The sequence below is a fragment of the Helianthus annuus genome, chromosome 13 (assembly GCF_002127325.2).
Source record: "Helianthus annuus cultivar XRQ/B chromosome 13, HanXRQr2.0-SUNRISE, whole genome shotgun sequence".
Classification (NCBI taxonomy): Eukaryota; Viridiplantae; Streptophyta; class Magnoliopsida; order Asterales; family Asteraceae; genus Helianthus; species Helianthus annuus.
In genome coordinates this window covers 154,164,942-154,183,873 of record NC_035445.2, presented here as the reverse complement: position 1 = coordinate 154,183,873, position 18,932 = coordinate 154,164,942, and the positions used below count along the sequence as shown (strand labels likewise).

Sequence of the window (18,932 nt, the reverse complement as noted above, 5' to 3'; positions counted from 1 at the left end):
CAACAGAATATCACACAAAGGAAGTCAAGTTAAAGCTTCTTCAAAAGCGAACCTTTTGGAACATGGTCAATCCTCAAGGGGTTACAAGGGTAATAAAGGCCACAAGTTCAATGGAAAAGGGAAAAACAAAGGTGTTCACCTTGGGCCAAAGAAAGGTGGTGTGAAGAAGAAGGCTGATCCCTTTAAAGGGAAGTGGTACAACTGTGGATATTGGTCACCGAGCTTACCAATGCAAAGAGCCTAAATGTGACACGGCTCTTATGGTTGATGATGATGGTATGCCATTAGTGGCCATGATTTCAGACCTCACTGCCATGATGGAGGAGGTAAATATGGTGGCTAATGAGCCAAAAGGGTGGTGGGTTGATACTGGGGCAACCCGCCATGTGTGCCCTGACAGGACCCTCTTTAGTAGGTTTAAAGAGGTGGTGGGAGAAGAAAAGCTATACATGGATAATGCTGCTATAGCTGATATCAAGCGGAAGGTGATGTGATCTTGAAGTGGACTTCTGGGAAAGAGCTCACTTTGAAGAATGTGCTTTATGTTCCAGACCTGCGCAAGAGTCTTGTGTCGGGTTGGATGCTTAACAAGCATGGCTTTTGTTTGGTTTTTGAAAGTGATAATTTTGTTTTAACTAAGCGTGGTATGTTTGTTGGAAAGGGCTATGCGCAAAATGGAATGTTTAAACTTAATGTATCGCTGTTAAGAAAAAAACATGAATAAAAGTGCTAGTACTTATGCTTACGTGGTTGAGTTTCCTAATGTTTTGCATGGACGTCTTGGTCATGTAAATTTTAATTTAATGTGTCGTTTAATTAAATTAGATTACATACCAACTTTTACCATTGACTCTAAAACAAAATGTAAAACTTGTCTTGAAGCCAAACAAACATGATCATCCTTCAAATCAGTTGAAAGAATAACTGAACCCCTTGATCTGATTCACACTAATGTGTGTGACTTAAAATCAATTCCCACCAGAGGTGGAAATAAATATTTTTTTACCTTTATCGATGATAATATAAGATATTGTTATGTTTACTTACTTAAGAGTAAGGATGAAGCAATTGACAAGTTTATCATGTATAAAGCTGAAGTTGAGAATCAACTCAACAAGAAAGTAAAACGTCTGAGAAGCGATAGAGGAGGTTAATATGTTTCACCATTTGGGGAAGTATGTGCAAAAAGTGGCATAATACACGAGTGTACCCCTCCTTATACACCCTAATAAAATGGCATCGCGGAGTGAAAGAATCGTACACTAAAAGAAATGATGAATGCCATGTTGATAAGTTCTGGGATGTGCCAAGACATGTGGGGGGAGGCCATTTTGTCGGCCAATTTTTTGTTAAATAAAATACCTTTCAAGAATAAGGACCTAACACCTCATGAGTTATGGTGGGGACATAAATCATCCTATAAATACTTGAAAGTGTGGGGGTGACTGGCCAAGGTGATTGTTACACCCCTAAGGCACTTAGAATAGGGCCAAAAACTGTTGATTGCATTTTCATTGGATATGCCAAAAATGGTAGCTCACATCGTTTTCTTGTATATGAATCCAAGAATCCTGATGTGTACAAGGACTCTATCATAGAGACAAGGCCAAGAAATGTGACTTACTTTGAAGAAGAGTTTCTAATGTTAGTACAAACTCAGGCGAGTTCTTCAACAACTAATCATGCAAGTTCATCAACAGTGGTTGATAAGATTGTTCGAGAGGATACTAAAGAACAATCAGATGCTGAAGAGGGTGTGCCAAGAAGAAGTAAAAGGCAAAGGACTGAGAAATCCAATGGGCCTTACTTTCTTACATTCATGGTTGAGAGTGAGCCTCAAACCTATCGAGAAGCTGTCACCTCTTCAGATGGAACATAATGGAAAGAAACCATCAAGAGTTAAATTGATTCTATCATGCAGAATCATACTTGGGAGCTAGTAGATCTTCCACCAGGGTGCAAGCCACTTGGATATCGATGGATATTCAAGAAAAATTGAAAGCTGATGGCTCTGTCGACAAGTATAAGGTAAGGCTTGTGATCAAAGGGTTTAGGCAAAAGGAAGGTTTTGACTATTTTGATACATACTCGCCTGTGACTAGAATAACCTCTATTAGATTGATGATTGCAATTGTAGCATTGAGAAATTTGGAAATACATCAAATGGATGTAAAAACCGCATTTCTCAATGGGGAATTAGAGGAAGAGATTTACATGGAGAAAGCAGAGGGTTTCTCTGCTCCTGGCAAAGAGGAAAAGTGTGTAAACTCGTCAAGTCATTATATGGCTTGAAGCAAACTCTAAAACAGTGGCATCAAAAGTTAGACCAAGTTATGCTTAACAAAGGTTTCAAAATAAATGAATGCGAAAAATGTGTCTATGTGAAAGACGTTTCTAAATGTTATGTGATCTTATGCCTTTATGTAGATGGTATACTTATCATTGGGTCAGGTCTACTAAGGACATGTTGAAAGCGAGATTTAACATGAAAGATATAGGTCTAGCTGATGTGATTCTTGGGGTAAAGATCATTAGAACCCAAACTGGTTTGGTGCTAAGTTAATCTCATTATGTGGATAAGATCCTTAAGATGTTCAATCCTGGGGACACGAGTGTAACTCAAACTCCAATTGATACCTCTGAACATTTGTCAAAAAATAGAGGTGAAAGTGTTGCTCAATTGGAATACTCAAGGATCATTGGTAGTCTTGTGTGTCTCATGTCATGTACTCGACCAGACTTAGCATATGCTGTTAGTAGGCTAAGTAGATATACTAGTAATCCTAGTTTAGAGCACTGGAAGGGTATGACGAGATTATTAAGGTATTTGAGATACATGAGAAATTATGGACTGCATTATGGCCAAAATCCAGCTGTTGTGGAAGGATTCAGTGATGCCAACTGGATATCCGATATGAAAGTTTCTAGATCTACAAGTGGTTATGTGTTTACCCTTGGATGAGCAGCTATATCTTAGAAGTCGTCCAAACAAACTCTTATAGCTAGATCCACTATGGAATCTGAGTTTATCGCGTTAGAGAAAGCTGGAGAAGAGACAGAATGGTTGCGTCAATTCTTGGAATATGTTCCAAGATGGCCTAAGCCTGTGACTGCTATTAGCATATATTGTGATTGCCAATCAGCTATTGGTAGAGCTCAAAATGCAATGTATAATGGCAGATCAAGGCACATACGACATCGGCATAACACGATATGACAACTACTCTCAACTGGAGTTATCACGATTGACTATGTGAGGTCAAAGGATAACATTGTGGATCTGCTTACAAAAGGCTTAAGCAGAGAGGTAGTACATAAGTCGTCGATGGGAATGGGACTAAAGCCCTTGGAGTAAATGTGTACAATGGAAAACCTATCCTAGAAGATTGGAGATCCCATGATCTAGGTTCAATAGGACCACCTAACTGTACAAACAGAGGTACTGTGGGGGAGTACCTCAACATACAAAGGGAGTTACAAACTTCCTAGTCCATTCCTACTTAAAATCAGTGATATCAAAAGAGGTTAAGAATATGGCTTTTAATGATTTGTGAATCACCTATGTTAGAGAGAAGTGGGGTCGTCGCTTCGAATGGAATTGGAGGCACAATTCCTAGAGATCTCGTAGAACCAGGATGGTGTTCCATGACCATAACGGACACAACTATGAGGGGTTAGCCAGACCAGGAAGAGTAATGTGTGATGTGTAATAACGTCTACGTAAAAAGGGTTGGTTCAAGGACATCATGTCTACTAACCGCTAGGAGACTAAGTATATGTCACAAAGGAGGGTTCAAAGGGAAACCTACCTATCCTGCATTATTTAACAGCTGAAATCTTATCATGACACTTGAGTGTATGGGACGATCTCTATTCATATGGGGGATTGTTGGAAATTTATAAATAATATTATATTATGAGTTAATATAATAATTATTTAATTTTTAAGCCAAGATGAATGAGAGATCTTGTGCATTAAGTTTGTGTGTTGGAACCATAAACATGTGGGAAATTGAGCTTGTCCCACATAGGTGGATAGATCACTTTTTTGTGGATTAATTTATAATTAGAATTCTCTACATGAATGTATTCGTGTGTGACAACTCACACCCAGTGGTTGCCAGGGGGTGCGAAGCACCCAACACGCGCACGCAACCGGGTAGGGGACCGGGACCGGGACGAGGGCGCAATGTGGCGCTTTGATGGCGCACTTTGCACGCTTGCATCGCCGCGAGCCGCTTGGAACCACCTTTACTATTTTTTAAATGCGTCTTGATGACTGTTTAGATTCCTACTGGTCAAGTTGAATTAAAGTTCTCATTGAATTTGAGACTTAATTTTTATTGAATTCTATATTCAGTTATGACCTTTGATTTGAAATTCTAAACAACAATATATACGAAGCTGTGTGCTTTGTTTAGGATACACAGAAATTCGTATGGTTCATAGCACACACATAGAATTTCCTAACTTCGCATCCCTAAGAACTCTTGCTTCAGGTATTTTTCTGGTGCTTGGCTATCCCCGGCAATACAATCTGCTCAGGCTGTTGTACCCTGGGAAACAGACGGGTTCACATGCGTGGCCCGAAATCTGTTTTAAGGGAAGCTTGATCTTCACGTGCCTCAGTTAACATTGTTTTTACGTTTCTTAATTTTTCTGTTATAATATGTTCTTAGCTTAGCTTAAATTTCTTGTACTGTATTTCCTTTGAGTTTGGTTCAGTTCTTCTTCATGTATTGTAATCATAAAATTGATTAATAAAATTGTTATTTTATTTATTTTTGTGAACGGGTGTCCTACAGGTATGGGTATGAGATTAGGATACCCGACTCATACTAGGCACATTGTCATCCCTACCCGTGTGTTCTTAAATCACCATTTCGATTAGATTCTAATCTGCCAAATTAATGTTTTCTACTTGATATGTGGTGTTTGTGACGGGTGCTTTCATAAGAATCTACTTTTTAAGTACTTTAAAACCAGGTTTCAGAAAGAAACATTCATCCTCAGTAACGTGAACTAAAAACTTCGTGTCACGAATCTGGGAAACACTCGGTAAATTGAAACACATTCATTTACGAAGTCTAGCTCTTCAATACTAAATGTACCATTTGTGACTATACCTTGAAGAGTAACTACCTTGTTACAAGCAAATTTAACATAGCCACCTTTGAAAGGTTTATCACCATGCAACAATGTCATATATTGTTTCCTGTAATGTGTCGAAAGCAACCACTATCAATGTGCTAGATGTTGTTAATAGTTTCTCCAGGTTGTCCCCACACACCATAGCTGATTAGCTATTCTTAGGAACCCAAGCCATTGTAGTATTGGGTTGTCCCTTTTCATCATGTATGACACTTCCATTAGGGTCATATCTAGGCTGTATCCGAAACTTGAAACCCAACCAGAATTAATAGACGCCCAAACCCGAATTTGAGAATACCCGAAGAGTCTAAACCCAACCAGCCGAACCATCTATGGGTCGGTTATCGGCTCATTTTTTTCATCCAAGAACCCGAACAACACGACCCGAAATACGCTCAAAAAACCCAAACATTTATTGTCTTTTTTATAAAATCTGTTTTGCTTTGGAGTCTCTAGTATTTTGAACGATAGGTTTTGCAATTTTTGAACATTATAATATCACTAGGTTATCACCCGGGTGCTACCCGGGTTAGAGAAAACTATTAAGATAAATATCAAGTATACAAATAAAATAAAATACAAAGTCTCATGTTACATTATTAAATTAGTGATACAGTGGATACAAATCCAACCTAGTTTTACATTTTGAAATTCATATTTTTGACTGAAGAATGAAGTTCAAAGTTCAAACATGCTTTATTTCTTTCCATATGCGACATATGTTATTTTTTCAACTGCTCATTTCTATTTTTTCTCATGTTCGTGTTACCGTTTTTAATTTACTAATCTATTACAATATCACACGAATAAAAAAATAAATATACAGCTAACATTTAGTAGTACAGCTTGGCAAAACTTCTCTCAAAACATAGAAATGCTTAATGAAGTCCCAAAAGAGCATCTTTTAAACTATGTATTTGACCATTATCAAATTTCTCTCAAAAAATTTAGTAATACAGCTTGTCAAAACTTCTTTCAAAAGATAGAAATGCTTAATGGCACTGTATTTCTAAAAGCTGCCATGTTTCTCCTGCCATAGGTAGAACATGATGATCATACATTCCATTCCATCAAAGTACAATTTCATGAACCCGTATACTCATCATTCCGGGCCACCCAACATCAGCTTCTCGTTTCACAAAAATCAGGTTTTGAACCAGGAAAAGTGGGATTTGAATCTGGTGTGGTTGTACACCCACGCAAAGCTGCTAATTCAACCAGGTTTTTTCGTTTGTTATTTGAAAATCCCATCCTTAATATGGCAAAATACAAAAAAAAAAAAAGAAAGAAAAAAAGTTAGCATTAAAGGTGGCAGATATTTTAAAGCACAGAAATATGTAAACGTTTGATAAAGCATACCTTAAAACATGGCAACCGTTAAAACCCACACAGCGAGAAAAAAAATTCTCTTAGAAACGGCCGCTCAAGATTGCCTACTTCACTAGCCAAGTGACGAAACAACATTTCAAATTTTAGTCAAAGAAGATTTGACGTGCAGTCCCTTCTCTGAAACCTTTTCAACCTTCCATATAAAAATATCAATATTAAAAATATAGAGCTTATATTATTATAGTAACTGGCATAGAAGCAGTGGATGTATACTTAGTATTAAATCAATATCGTAATGTCTAAGCGTGTACCCCCCCCCCCCCCCTGCATGACTGAAGGTTTTATTGCAAGAATAAGTCAAGTAGAATGGTTGAAGGAAAAAATCCCCAAATAATAAAAGTGAAAAAAATATAATATAATTGATTTCATCATATTTTAAAAACCTGCTCCTTAAAAATAACTGTTGCAGTATCTAAAAGAGATTACCAGGCAAGTTCTAGGACTCTTTGCATGTTTTTGGGGACGGAAACATTCTCCATCTAATTCAAGCCCATCCTTTTCCAAGGAATCATCATCATGATAAACCACAAGTCTGCCATGAACAGCCCATTCATAATGCCTGTGTGTTCCTGCTAAGTCAACATAGTTTTGTTGCCAACCCGTCTAGATTGTGTCAAGAGTCACCTGCAAAGAAGCCTGGAATCCTACACTATTATGAAAACTTAAGTTATAAAGTGTTCAAAAGTCCCATATGCCGATTAAAGGTAGAAAATGGGTGGGTTGGATACCGAATGAAACGGGTCAAGTTGATACCTCATATTGGAAGCTTGTATCAGCTACACAAAACCAGCTTGTACAATGCGATTCTCTTCTCATGCACTCAAGTTCTTTTAGATCCTTAAATTCACGAAATACATTTTTCCTACAATCTCTACAAAACATCTTGCCAGCAAGCCTGTGCAATAAAGAGTCAAAAGTTAATGCAGAGACAGTATAATCTCTTGCAAATGGACATCAACAGACTGAAATCAACCAGTGGAGTATAAAGATGCATAGATATATCTTGTTCTTGTATAATGGAAGCTTATTTAGAGAGCAGTATAGCCTATTATACAGTTTAATGAAAGTCTAAATGTACAGTTTTGTTTATCTTTTATACATTTCGATGTAAACTCCACATCAATTTCAAAGCTTTCAAGGAAACAATACCCAAAACCCATTTAATTGATTAATAAATACTCAAAAGCATTTATAGAAGGGAGATGAACATATACTAACCTTGCAAACAGTATTGGAACATCTATGGAAAAAAATGATCATATCCAGGTTTTGAAAAGCCCTAATTGATGAACAAACAAATTTAAAATAAAGATTTTGCAGCTATAAAGCACGAATCATGAAGAAAACTTACATTTATTTATTGGTGGAAATAACTAATTTTAGGCTTGCGTAGTAGGGGCACATCAGCAAGCCTAAAATACAGAAAAAAAAATTCGAAAGGAAGTTCGTCCCGCCGTGCTCGACCATAAAAGGGTGTTTGATCCACCATCATGATGGTCTATGTAGACAATGATTCAACTTTAAATTAGTTATGCTAATTATTACTATAAAAATAACAATGTGCACCTTTTTAAAGGAACAAAAGGATTACATACCTCATGATGTCCCATTCTATCATGACATTTATTTATTGGTGGAAATATTTTAGCAACTATCATTGGCCCTTTGACTCGTGTAACTACTACGCCACCTTCCTACATCGTTTTGAATCAGTGAGACTAAAAAACAAAATATAAAAAAAAAAACTTAATTACCAATATTAATTATCTTCACCTCAACTATTTTTTTATTATAAAACCCCTAAACGCAAACCTATAATTTTAGGAACTTGACATGTGAAAGTTGGAGAAAACAAAAGTTTTAAGGTGTTTTTTTCTCTCTATGTTTGTTTGAATAAGTGCGTTGTTTACAAAGAAAGCGTAACGTACCTCATTTTTATTAACCAGTATACATAGATAAACCTGTAAAATCAAACAAAATTCACAAGAATTTTCATATGGAATCCATCACTTGTCGGTTCATACTTCATAGTTCATACAACTACCATTTGTAACTACAAGAATCAAATAATGTTTTGCCAATCGCAGACAAATATCCATCCAAATTGTGAAGCAAATTGTTTTTTTCGGCATCTATAGTTGATGCATAAAAACTTAGAAAATATCCCATAAAATTTCAGTACGTAAGTCCTTTGGTAAGCTAACAAACAAAATGAGCAATATTTTCCTCTGATGTAACCTACAACAATACCATTAACATGATAATGAAGACACTAAAACATCTAAAAGGTACCAAAATCATACGAATTTTCAAATATTATTTAAGAGAATCATGAAAAATCTTTAAAAAAATTGAAAGATAAAGGAGAATCGTTCAGAGCTCCTGCTTGGATAACATCACCAAAATAAAATAGTCAAATTCTTGAAAAAAAATCTTCAAAATTCTTGAGAACAGAAATATAAACTTCAATTCGATGTCCATATTTGTTCAATTTGTTAAAATTGATCACCTTCAATAAAATACTCTTTAATCCCCAACATGCCATTGGGTGCACTGTTTATTGTAAAAGTTCAAAGCTAGTGTCTTGTAATATCAAAATCCATCCCATTTATTTATTATTTTAAAGCACCGGATTTGAACTTCAAAAGTAAAACATGGAACCCCTTTATCAAAATCAACCAGATTTTAATATGGGTATTTCTATTTTCTAGACCTGTTGACCTAAAGGACAAAAACCCATATCATTTTTGCACATAATTCATCTGATTAATAGACAAAAATAAATGATTTCTCACATGGCATTTTCACAGATTAAAGTGAAAGAAATGAGAAACACACACATTACTAACCTGGGATTGTTCAAGGGACCAAAAATATTGGCGAATAAAAATGCATTATCTCCTACACTATACCGATGATGAAATAATGAACCTGTAATTTTGGAATAAGGGTTTCAAGAAAAATCAACAAAATGAATGATCTAAACCTAGGGTAACTGATTCAAGTTTCAACAAAATGAAGGAAGGTTTCAGGGCACGAAGACGAAGAAAAGCGACGGTGGCAGATTTAGGGTTTTAGAACTATTAAATATACGGGTCATAATATGGATCCCGTGTCTGCCCGTTTAAAGGAAAAAAAAAGACCCGAATTTTTGGAGCCAAAACCAATTTCAAGAATGCATGAGGTGATGCCACCTCATTTTCCAAGCCCTCATAACATGACACATAAGCCCTTATTTATCATGTTTATATATATATATATAGATACTTTCAAATGATGTTTGTGTTTTGATAATATTTTTTAGTAGTAATATGAATTATGATGATATTTTGTATAAAAGCATTTATTTTTATTTTACATCTAAACCCGAAGACAGAACAATTCATCCAGAATAACTCGAACCCGACCAACTTGAACTTTGATTATTTTGATGAGTGGTATTTTTTTACTACGAATACAATACGGAGTTGAGCCGTAACTTGTGCTACCCCTACTAACACATTACCTCCGCCATGTTGTAGCTATGGGGTGATAAAACAGTTTGTTTTCTGTTTTCAGTTTGTAAAGCATGGTGGCTGAGATTAACAGTTGTTAATCTAGCAGTTTGATCAATAAAATTAACCCTTTTGTTGGGCGTTAAAAAAAAAAAAAAAAAAAAAAAAAAAAAAAAAAAAAAAAAAAACCACGTTCACTCGATCGGAGTCAATGATCAATTAAGAAAGTGAGCAGATCCCAGGACGTTGACATTAGAACGAACCTATGATCTGTCATCTATACAATTTGACAGCTGTTAATTAGGAAATAAACAATGGAGGTCATTGGAAGCACTCTTCAACTGGTCCTTATATACATACTTACTTACATACAGGTGAATCAATAAACAATTAATACACATTGCTGCTAACTTTTTTAACCAATTAACATGGTGATGATAGGGAAGCTACTACGATTTGGAAGAAGGCAACTTCACACCATCATTTCTCGAGAAATAATCAAACCCGTGAACCCAACCCCTTCTCATCTCAACACTTATAATCTTTCTGAGAGCGATCTACACGCGGACAGAGCATATGTGCCGCTAATTCTCTTTTACCCAAACAATGCCGGCGGCAATTTAACTGCCCAAGACAAAGCCAGCGTGCTGAAGAAATCTTTATCTCAAAGCCTAACAAAATACCATCATTTTGCAGGCAGGTTACCCACACCCACAACACCTTACATCTATTGTAACGACGAGGGAGTCGTGTTTCTTGAAGCTCGAAGCGATAGCAGACTTGATGAATTCCAGCTTAGTAGCGCACAAGATGGAAATCTCGAGAATCTATTTGCGGATAATATGGTGTGCTTCAACTCTCCTCACAACCCGAATCTTGTTGGTGTTCAACTCAATCACTTCGCGTGTGGTGGAGTCGGGCTTGCAGTTTCTATGTCTCACCTCGTTGGTGACGGTTGCACTTTAGGATCGTTCATGAATCAGTGGGCTTCTGTAGCACGCTATGGATCGCCCGAGCACAAAGAAGTACTGCCTCTGAATCCTCATTTCATTCATGTCCCAAGAACGAACTCTCCTCTGCCAGAAGCTCCAGTTATGAACCAACAGCTTCTCAGTACTCATGTCATGAGAAAATTCGTGTTCCCTAACTCAAAGTTAGGTGATCTTAAGAAGGTTGTTGCCGATGATACAATCAATCCTACTCGGGTCGAAGTGTTAACCTCTCTACTTTACAGAACCGCGGTAGCAGCTGCTACCGCGAACTCTGGTTGCTTTAAGCCGTCTAGTTTGTTTATGATGGCCGATATACGTAAGAATTTTGTGGACAAGCTGCCACAAACTACCGTGGGAAATCTTCTGTCATTGATGATAGTACCAACGAGGCGTGAAAGCGAAACATCGTTAAGTATGTTAGTTGCGGAGATAAAGAAGCAGAAGTTGCTAATGCGAGAAATCCAAAGTGTGCAACAGTCGGTTGAAAACTCGAAGTTGCTAATGCGAAATTTGGGAATTGAAGATTTTGAACATTTGGTTAAGGGATCATATGCCAGTACCAGCTTATGTGGGTTCCCATTTAACAAAGTCGATTTCGGGTGGGGAAAACCCATGGCTAAAGCTCTTGCATTTAGATCAGTACATAGAAATGGGTTTCTGCTGATGGATACCCCAGATGATGATGGCATCGAAGCACATGTTATGTTGAAAAACGAGGATATGGAGATATTTCAGAATGACAAGGAGTTGCTTTCATTTTGCCAAGTTTATATGTAACTGCGTTAATTTGTTGCTCAACTATCTTTTAATTATATATCAGTCGTGTCAAGTTATGTTGGTTCATGGGTTGTTTGTTTCTGTTATTATTTTACACTAAATAATATCTTGTTGTTTCTGTTATTGTTTAAATGTTTCAAGCAGGAGCTCAGTATTAATAACACTAAATAATATCTTGTTTTACTTAATAACACTAAATAATATCTTTTTTTTACTTAAAAATCAATTAAGCGTGTTTGTCCTCTCCAAAGTATCACATCATCTTGATTGCTTAGTAGGTCTGTGATCGATCGCGGCTGTCTCGTATAGTTTAGCTAGATCGATACGAATCCTATTAACCTTTTAAAGTTTTGTGGTTCGTTTTTGGGTGAGGAGGATGGGAGAAAGATCGGCCGGGGTTACAAAATTCTGCGTTAGTAATCTCCCGGACAGGTGTAGTTCTAAGGACGTGGGAGATTTTTTTAGTAGATTTGGGGAGGTCGTGGGTGTTTACGTGGCCAGGAAGATCGACAAGTGGGGGCAACAGGTTTGGCTTTATCAGTTTCTCAGGGGTTAGGGACAAGAAGGAGTTGGAGGGCTCAATGAAGGATGTGAAGATGGGTAACTTCAAACTAAAGGATAATGTGGCCAGATTCGCCGTTGAAAACAGACATGATCCTCCTTTGTCAGAGAAGCAACAGTTTCATCCGTATGTAGCTTCCGGTGGTGGTTCAGGAGGGAGTTCAAGCGGCGGTTTGAGGCAGAATACCAGAGGTTTCGTTCCAAATCCATTGGAGACTTCATATTGTGATTCCTTGGTGGGAAGCTCCAAAGGCAATCTTCAGGAAGATAAGGTGGTTGAAGTTTCTGGGTTTGTTAAACCTTTTGAGGAGTGGTATATAGAAGTTTGATAGTGAGAACTCATGATCTTAAGACTCTGGTTATGCTAGACAGATTATTGTGTACCAACAATTGGCCTCAGGTGTCTCTCAAGTACGTGGGAGGTTTATTCATGTTGCTTATTTTTGAGGACACAGACAAGATGATTAGTTTTAAAGATCTCGACCCAAAAGTGAAGGTCTAGTTCTCGTGGTGTGAGATCCGGACTGGGTAGCCTCTTCCTTTTGAGAGGATTTCTTGGTTGAAAATTATGGGTGTCCCATTGCATTTGGCAGATGTCGAAATCTTTGACTCAGTTGGTAGAATTTTCGGTAAGGTTGTTCATGCTTCTATGCTTCTATGATGTCTATGGAAGTTAATGGCCTTACTTATGATTTAGTAGGAGTCCTGGTAGGGGACGGGGTAAGGATCAATAGCTCTGTTACGTTGAAATGGAAAACTCGGAAATTCAAAATTTGGGTTTCAGAAGAAATGGGGGATTGAGTTCCTGATTGCATTTTTAGTGAGGAAGATTAGGGGGATTGCATGGATAAGTTTGAAGAGGATGATCCGGAGCAGCGGAACAAATTGAGCTCGGCACCGGATAGTGAAGGTCAGAGTCTGGTGGTTTCGCTGGTTCATCCCAGTGCCGGTGGTAAAGGAAGTCCGACGGGCAATGACGTCTCGGGTTCTGTGGAAGCCAAAGTGGTTGGGACGTGCATGGGGGTGGACGTTAATTTTATTAAAGAGCCGCTCCAGAGTCCCAAAGTTGTTGGGGGTAGGTCAGATAATTTGGAGGAGTCGTTCCAGATCCCTAAGAATGTTGGGGGCCGTTCGGTAATTTTGGAGGAGGGTGAAATTTCAAATGCTTTTGATAAGATTATGGATTACGTCGAGAAAGAACTTTCGGATGGGCCCAACAGGCCTGTTAAGGCCCAAAGGATGAAAAATAGTAAAATGAGCAAAGCCCATTCACCTTTGTTTGTTAGCAACATCAGGAAACCTAGTTCGAAGAAGAGAAGAAGGGTAGAGGATCCCTTGGAACCAGTTGTTGATAAGGAGAATATAGACGTTGAGCCAAGAGGAGAAGTAAATGTGAGGTCAATGTTCGAGGACAGGGGATTACATTTGGATCTAAATTGCAGTGTGCCTGATTTTACGTATCTTCAGTCGAACCAGGAGGATCAGACCGTGAGGATGACTCAGGAAGGGGGCATAGTGGGTTCGTCAGGTGTTTACGAAGATGGAGCGCCGTCTAAGGAGGATTGGGTTTTTCAGGAGGTGGATAACACGATTAAGTTGGGAAAAGAGGTAGGTATCGAGTTGGGTGATCATCAAGTTTTGGTGGTGGAAATGATCAGGGAGAAAGGCGTCCAGCAAGGTTGTTGGTGCATAATGTCTATAGCCTACGTCAACAATCTAGGTTATGTTGGTAGCTTGTAGTAGGGTTTACAGGGTCAAAAATGTAAATTTATATGTTTTGTAGTGATTTCGCACAAAATAGCAAGTTGCTATTTCGCACGAAATCAAAGTTTGGTATTTCGCACGAAATAGCATGTTGCTATTTCATACGAAATTAGATGCCTATATATATGGGTTGTATGCTTCTCATTTGGTACGAAATTAGGCGTGGTGTAACGAAGTGCTGCCCAATTTTCTCCGTGTATTCAAGTCAATTATTAATGAGAAGCTTGTTTTAAGTATCATACTCTGTTTCTACTCATTTCTTACACTGATTCTAGGTTGTTTGTTTCTTTCCGCCTCTCAAACAGTTCTGTGTTGACTCTGAACGACTCATTAGGTCGCAAAACGATCCTACAAGTGGTATCAGAGCTCAGGATGAGTCAATACACTTGAATCAGTGCCTTTTTCTACTCATTTTTGGACTTCTGGACAAATTCATGGACAAAATGGACTGATCTTTTGATATAACGTGTAAAATACAGTTTTAACAAACCCTTGAGAGAATCAGATCAAAAGTCAGACTAAAAGTGACAAAAATGGGCCAAACAGTTGATTTCGTTTGAACGAGCACCTATTTCGCATGAAAATTTGAGGTTATTTCGTACGAAATAACTAATTTCGTTCGAAAAATCATTCCGTTTGGCTATTTCGCACGAAAACAAGTCTTGTGTTGATTTTGTACGAAATAACACTTGATTTCATTTGAAAAGTGTTTTTGTGTGAAAGTTGATTTCGCATAAAAGTTGTTTTCGTTTGAAAATCTAATTTCGCACGAAACCTGATTTCGTGTGAAAATCCATTTTGTCTGTTATTTCGTTTGAAGTCTATTTCGTGTGTAGAACTGATTTCGCTTGGAAGTGACATTTTTCAAAAACTTGAAAATTTTATCAAAACTGTTTTCATAAAATGGGTAACCAAGAGTTTTACAACTTGTTTGCCGGTGGGGGAATGACGGCAGTACAAAACCCAGCTAGTATCGTGCAAAATGTGAACATGGAAAATGAACTCGGTACGATGCAGAAACCTCCGAAGTTGATGAATATTGACGAGTATGCTGGTTGGTCGGGAAGGTTTAAGACATGGGTGCAAGCAAACCTTTTCGAGTGCTGGATGAAATAGAATCAAAATATGTTCCTCCAAAGAATGGTTCTGGAATTGAGAAATCAATTTGCAGCTTGACTCCAATTGAACAAGATGATTTCAAGGCATAAAAGAAGATGATGAGTATTCTACAACAAGCTATTAAAGAGGATATCTTAGTGTTACTGCAACATGAGGATAATTCACAGTCCGTTTGGAATTCATTGAAAGTAAAGTTTCTTGGAAGCGTGTCTTTGATAAAAAGAAAAACTGCTTTGATGAAGAAAGAGTTTGATATCTTTACGGGTATAAAGGGTGAAACAACAAAATAATTGATTGATAGATATTGCCATCTGGTTGTTGAGATGAAGAGGTTGGGCATAAATAAAACAAATGAAGAATGGGTCGAAGCACATGAACTTGAGTTGACAAAGATTAGAAAGATGAATTCTTCCAATGTTCAACAAGACGTTTCATTTTACTACAAAGGAAGTGTGACAACTCGTATCTCAAACCTCTTATTGTACTTTGATTATGTGAACTTGTTGATTGATTGAATGTTATGTGTTATGTGACTTTGTGTAACGAAGGTATGTATGAAATATGTCAATACTACACGAAACGATCGCACAACAACAACCCGATCGCACAAGTCCATTCGGTTTACACTTATTGTACTCGAAACCCAAAAGGGCAGCCCATGTAAGGGTTCGGCCCACTCCTTTTATGCGTATACAATCACCCAAGATAGGGTTTTGTTCCTCATTGTTGCAGATCACACAAACCCTATTCTCTCCTTCTCTCCTCTCGAAGCCGACAGCAGCACATTCCCTCTCCACCAGAGCTTTGGTGTTCGAATCAATCTCTGTTTTCTTCTCTAACCGGTTAGTGTTATATCTATCGATTGTGTGTTACGTGAGGTTATGATCAATAGATTCTACTTGATGATTTAGGGATGAGATTGATTGATTGTGATATAAACTGCTAAGATTTGGTGTTCTATATAATCGGCTCATATGTATTATGTGTTTAGATCAACATAGGAAATCGATGAGAGTAAGGCTTGAATCCAGAATCAAACATGTATTAATCGGCTGTTATGGGATCTCACACGAATGATTTGTTGATTTGGCGTGATAGATTGTATGTTAGCATGTGGGTATGTTAGCCTAAAAATCCGACTGATTGTTAATTGTGATGATTATGTATATTACTTGATGTTCATAGGGATTAACGGATGAGACCACGATTTGATCGATAATTCTATGATTTGGAAATTGTTTGTCCGCTTTGATTGAATTCATGCATGATTGGAAACAAGATAATTGATTTGCATAATTTTAGGAAACGTGTAACTGATTTCCATGATTTAGGATAACTAAAACTGATCGCACAAGCTCTTGAATCACACAAGAGCTCAATCGCACAAGTGCCAGACGCACAAGTGCAGTCGCACAAGACGGGTACCTCACATAGAGCACGGTGTACAACCAGGACATGCATGATCGCACAAGACCTTGTGGATCGCACAAGACAGTGCTGATCGCACAAGGCTTGGGCCACACACGAGTACTTGGGCTGTTGGGCCTCAAAGCCCAATCCTAATCGCACAAGGATTGGTCAGTCGCACAAGACCAACCGGATCGCACAAGACTCACGATTAATTGTTGGGCCGTGTACATGTTGGACTGTTTATGTTATTTGGGCCTGGCTTATATTAGATCGCACAACATGCTGTGGATCGCACAAGGTTGTGCTGATCGCACAACATGTTGGGTCGGGTAGTGTTTGGGTTTCAACTACCCACTCGCACAAGATGCTATTGGGCCTACATTGTTATCTCAGCCCAATACATCCTGATCGCACAAGTTCGTATATGTTATGCACTTAATTGTTAACGTGTTTGCCATGATCAAGACGTGTTCGAAACCTGTTAGTTTATGTGTAAACATACGTGCATTACTTGAACCTAGACCTGACTTGTATGGTAACCATGTTAGGACGTGGTTGACCCCTTATAGCTCAAGTAACCTTTCTGTGTATCTGCCGAGCAAACCAAGGTGAGTTCACACTCTTTCTAAGGCATGGGATTCCCAGGGGTTGGGAATGGGTTTGAATAACTACTCGATCTATCATTACTATTAAACTACTTACTACTGTCCTCGGATTGAAGGGCACGTACGTAAAACCTACGTACACGACTATAAGACCATCATCTCTATCAATTGAAGTCCCTCAATTATCGACTTAATCGCCGAGACCTATGGCGAGCGGGTCATTAGTAGATAGCGCTATTAGGTTTAACAAACCTCACACCGTGTCGTCCGAACGGACGTGTACTAATGGACTATGGGCAAAGGGTCAATGCTGATAGACATTGACTTAGGGCACCTCTTACATTTTCGTAGCAGTCGATACGCGTGGTCTAGTAATACATGGGAAACCCCCACTAATCTTCGCAACATGTCTGGGAGACCGCGATACTAATTAACACGATACATGGGTTACAAACGAACATACGATTTACGAAACGAATGCTATAACTAAACAACCCACTGTGAACTCGCTCAACTTTGTTGTTGATTCGTTGCTACATGCCTTGCAGGTCGTTAGGTCCTCATGGAGCTTACACAGGGAGGTGCGGTCGTTGTGGGACATGGCAGTGTGTGCCATGCCAAATACCTTACTTTATTTCGTACTTAATACTTATATTGGGTTTTACAATTATGCTTCCGCTAAACACTTAATTATGTTTTGGTTTTGAACACCTTTCATATTGTTTGGTCGAATTACATTTACTACTTACATTGTTCAATATGACTGGTGGCTTGATCCTGGTCATGTCACGCCTCCAGGCGGTGATACTCCGCGTGTAGATTTTGGGGGTGTGACAGGAAGTTCTTCGGTAACAACGAATCTAAGCCCAAAGATCCAGACAGCCTTCAGTGCTGATTCCACATCCGGAGTTTCACCTGGCACATCAAGCAACAATAATTCACCATTTGCAAGTTTTGAACCAAATCCAAAGGTTCAAAACTCACAAGATCAATCTTATATCCAAAGTTCATCAGGATCAAACAGTCAAAGTCAAGGTCCAGGAATTCTGTGCAACATAATGGTGAACATAAAAAATGCTCAAGACTTTACTGAATCATCCGCGAAACAACACATAGGACTACTTGCTTCGGTGCTTGAATCTTATGAGAGTTTGGTTGCAGGTAGAATTGGGAACCATGATATGACAAAGGAAGATTATGATCAGATCGATCCAGAAGAGCTGGAGTTGATCGATATCAAATGGGGAATGGCAAGCTTGGTGAGGAGAGCTCAACGATTTATGGAGATAACTGGTCAGAACAGTCTTTCAGGACCAGATCAAAAGCTTGGGTTTGATAAATCAAAAGTCACATGTTTCAAATGAAAAGAGAAAGGACATTTCAAGCGGGAATGTCCAAACAGAGAGGTCAACAATCATCAAAACCCGTTCACGAACGACGACTACTACAGACAGGCAATTTATCACAAGACAAGTCAACAACCATTCACACAAAGAACTCAGATCGAAAACAAGCCTGAAAAAGCTCTTCTAGTCAATCAAGATGATGAAAAGGTTGCTGAAGGTTTTAGCTGGGATAAGTACATCCCTAGTAGTGAGGGTATGGCAATGATGGCAGAAATTGTGGAAGAACCAGAAAATGTGGTTGAAACTGAAGTTGTCAGTGAAGTA

The 18,932-nt window shown here is 38.3% G+C and overlaps 1 protein-coding gene and 2 long non-coding RNA genes across 6 annotated transcripts; 1 reads left to right on the top strand and 2 right to left on the bottom strand.

The window, feature by feature from the left end:
* Nucleotides 1–5,949: 5,949 nt before the first annotated feature.
* On the bottom strand, nt 5,950–8,488 carry LOC110899765. 4 transcript variants are annotated; one of them, XR_002570521.2, is made up of 8 exons: nt 8,469–8,488; nt 8,136–8,234; nt 7,892–8,038; nt 7,759–7,819; nt 7,269–7,435; nt 6,967–7,184; nt 6,511–6,673; nt 5,950–6,403 (listed from the first exon to the last, which is right to left on the bottom strand). It is a non-coding gene; the product is annotated as an uncharacterized LOC110899765 (long non-coding RNA). The 4 variants fall into 4 exon arrangements; XR_002570519.2 differs by having other exon boundaries at nt 6,967–7,189; nt 7,294–7,435; XR_002570520.2 differs by having other exon boundaries at nt 7,294–7,435.
* On the bottom strand, nt 8,487–9,587 carry LOC110899766. The gene is made up of 3 exons (XR_002570522.2): nt 9,527–9,587; nt 9,390–9,471; nt 8,487–8,501 (listed from the first exon to the last, which is right to left on the bottom strand). It is a non-coding gene; the product is annotated as an uncharacterized LOC110899766 (long non-coding RNA).
* An 875-nt stretch (nt 9,588–10,462) lies between these two features.
* LOC110899767 (deacetylvindoline O-acetyltransferase) lies at nt 10,463–11,803 on the top strand. The gene has a single exon (XM_022146654.2). It carries the CDS (start codon nt 10,463–10,465, stop codon nt 11,801–11,803), a length of 1,341 nt encoding a protein of 446 aa, XP_022002346.1.
* The last annotated feature ends 7,129 nt before the right edge of the window (nt 11,804–18,932 follow it).

Coding starts and splice junctions, on each gene's coding strand:
- LOC110899767 (XM_022146654.2), top strand. CDS start 10,463: ATGGTGATGATAGGGAAGCTACTACGATTTGGAAGAAGGCAACTTCAC.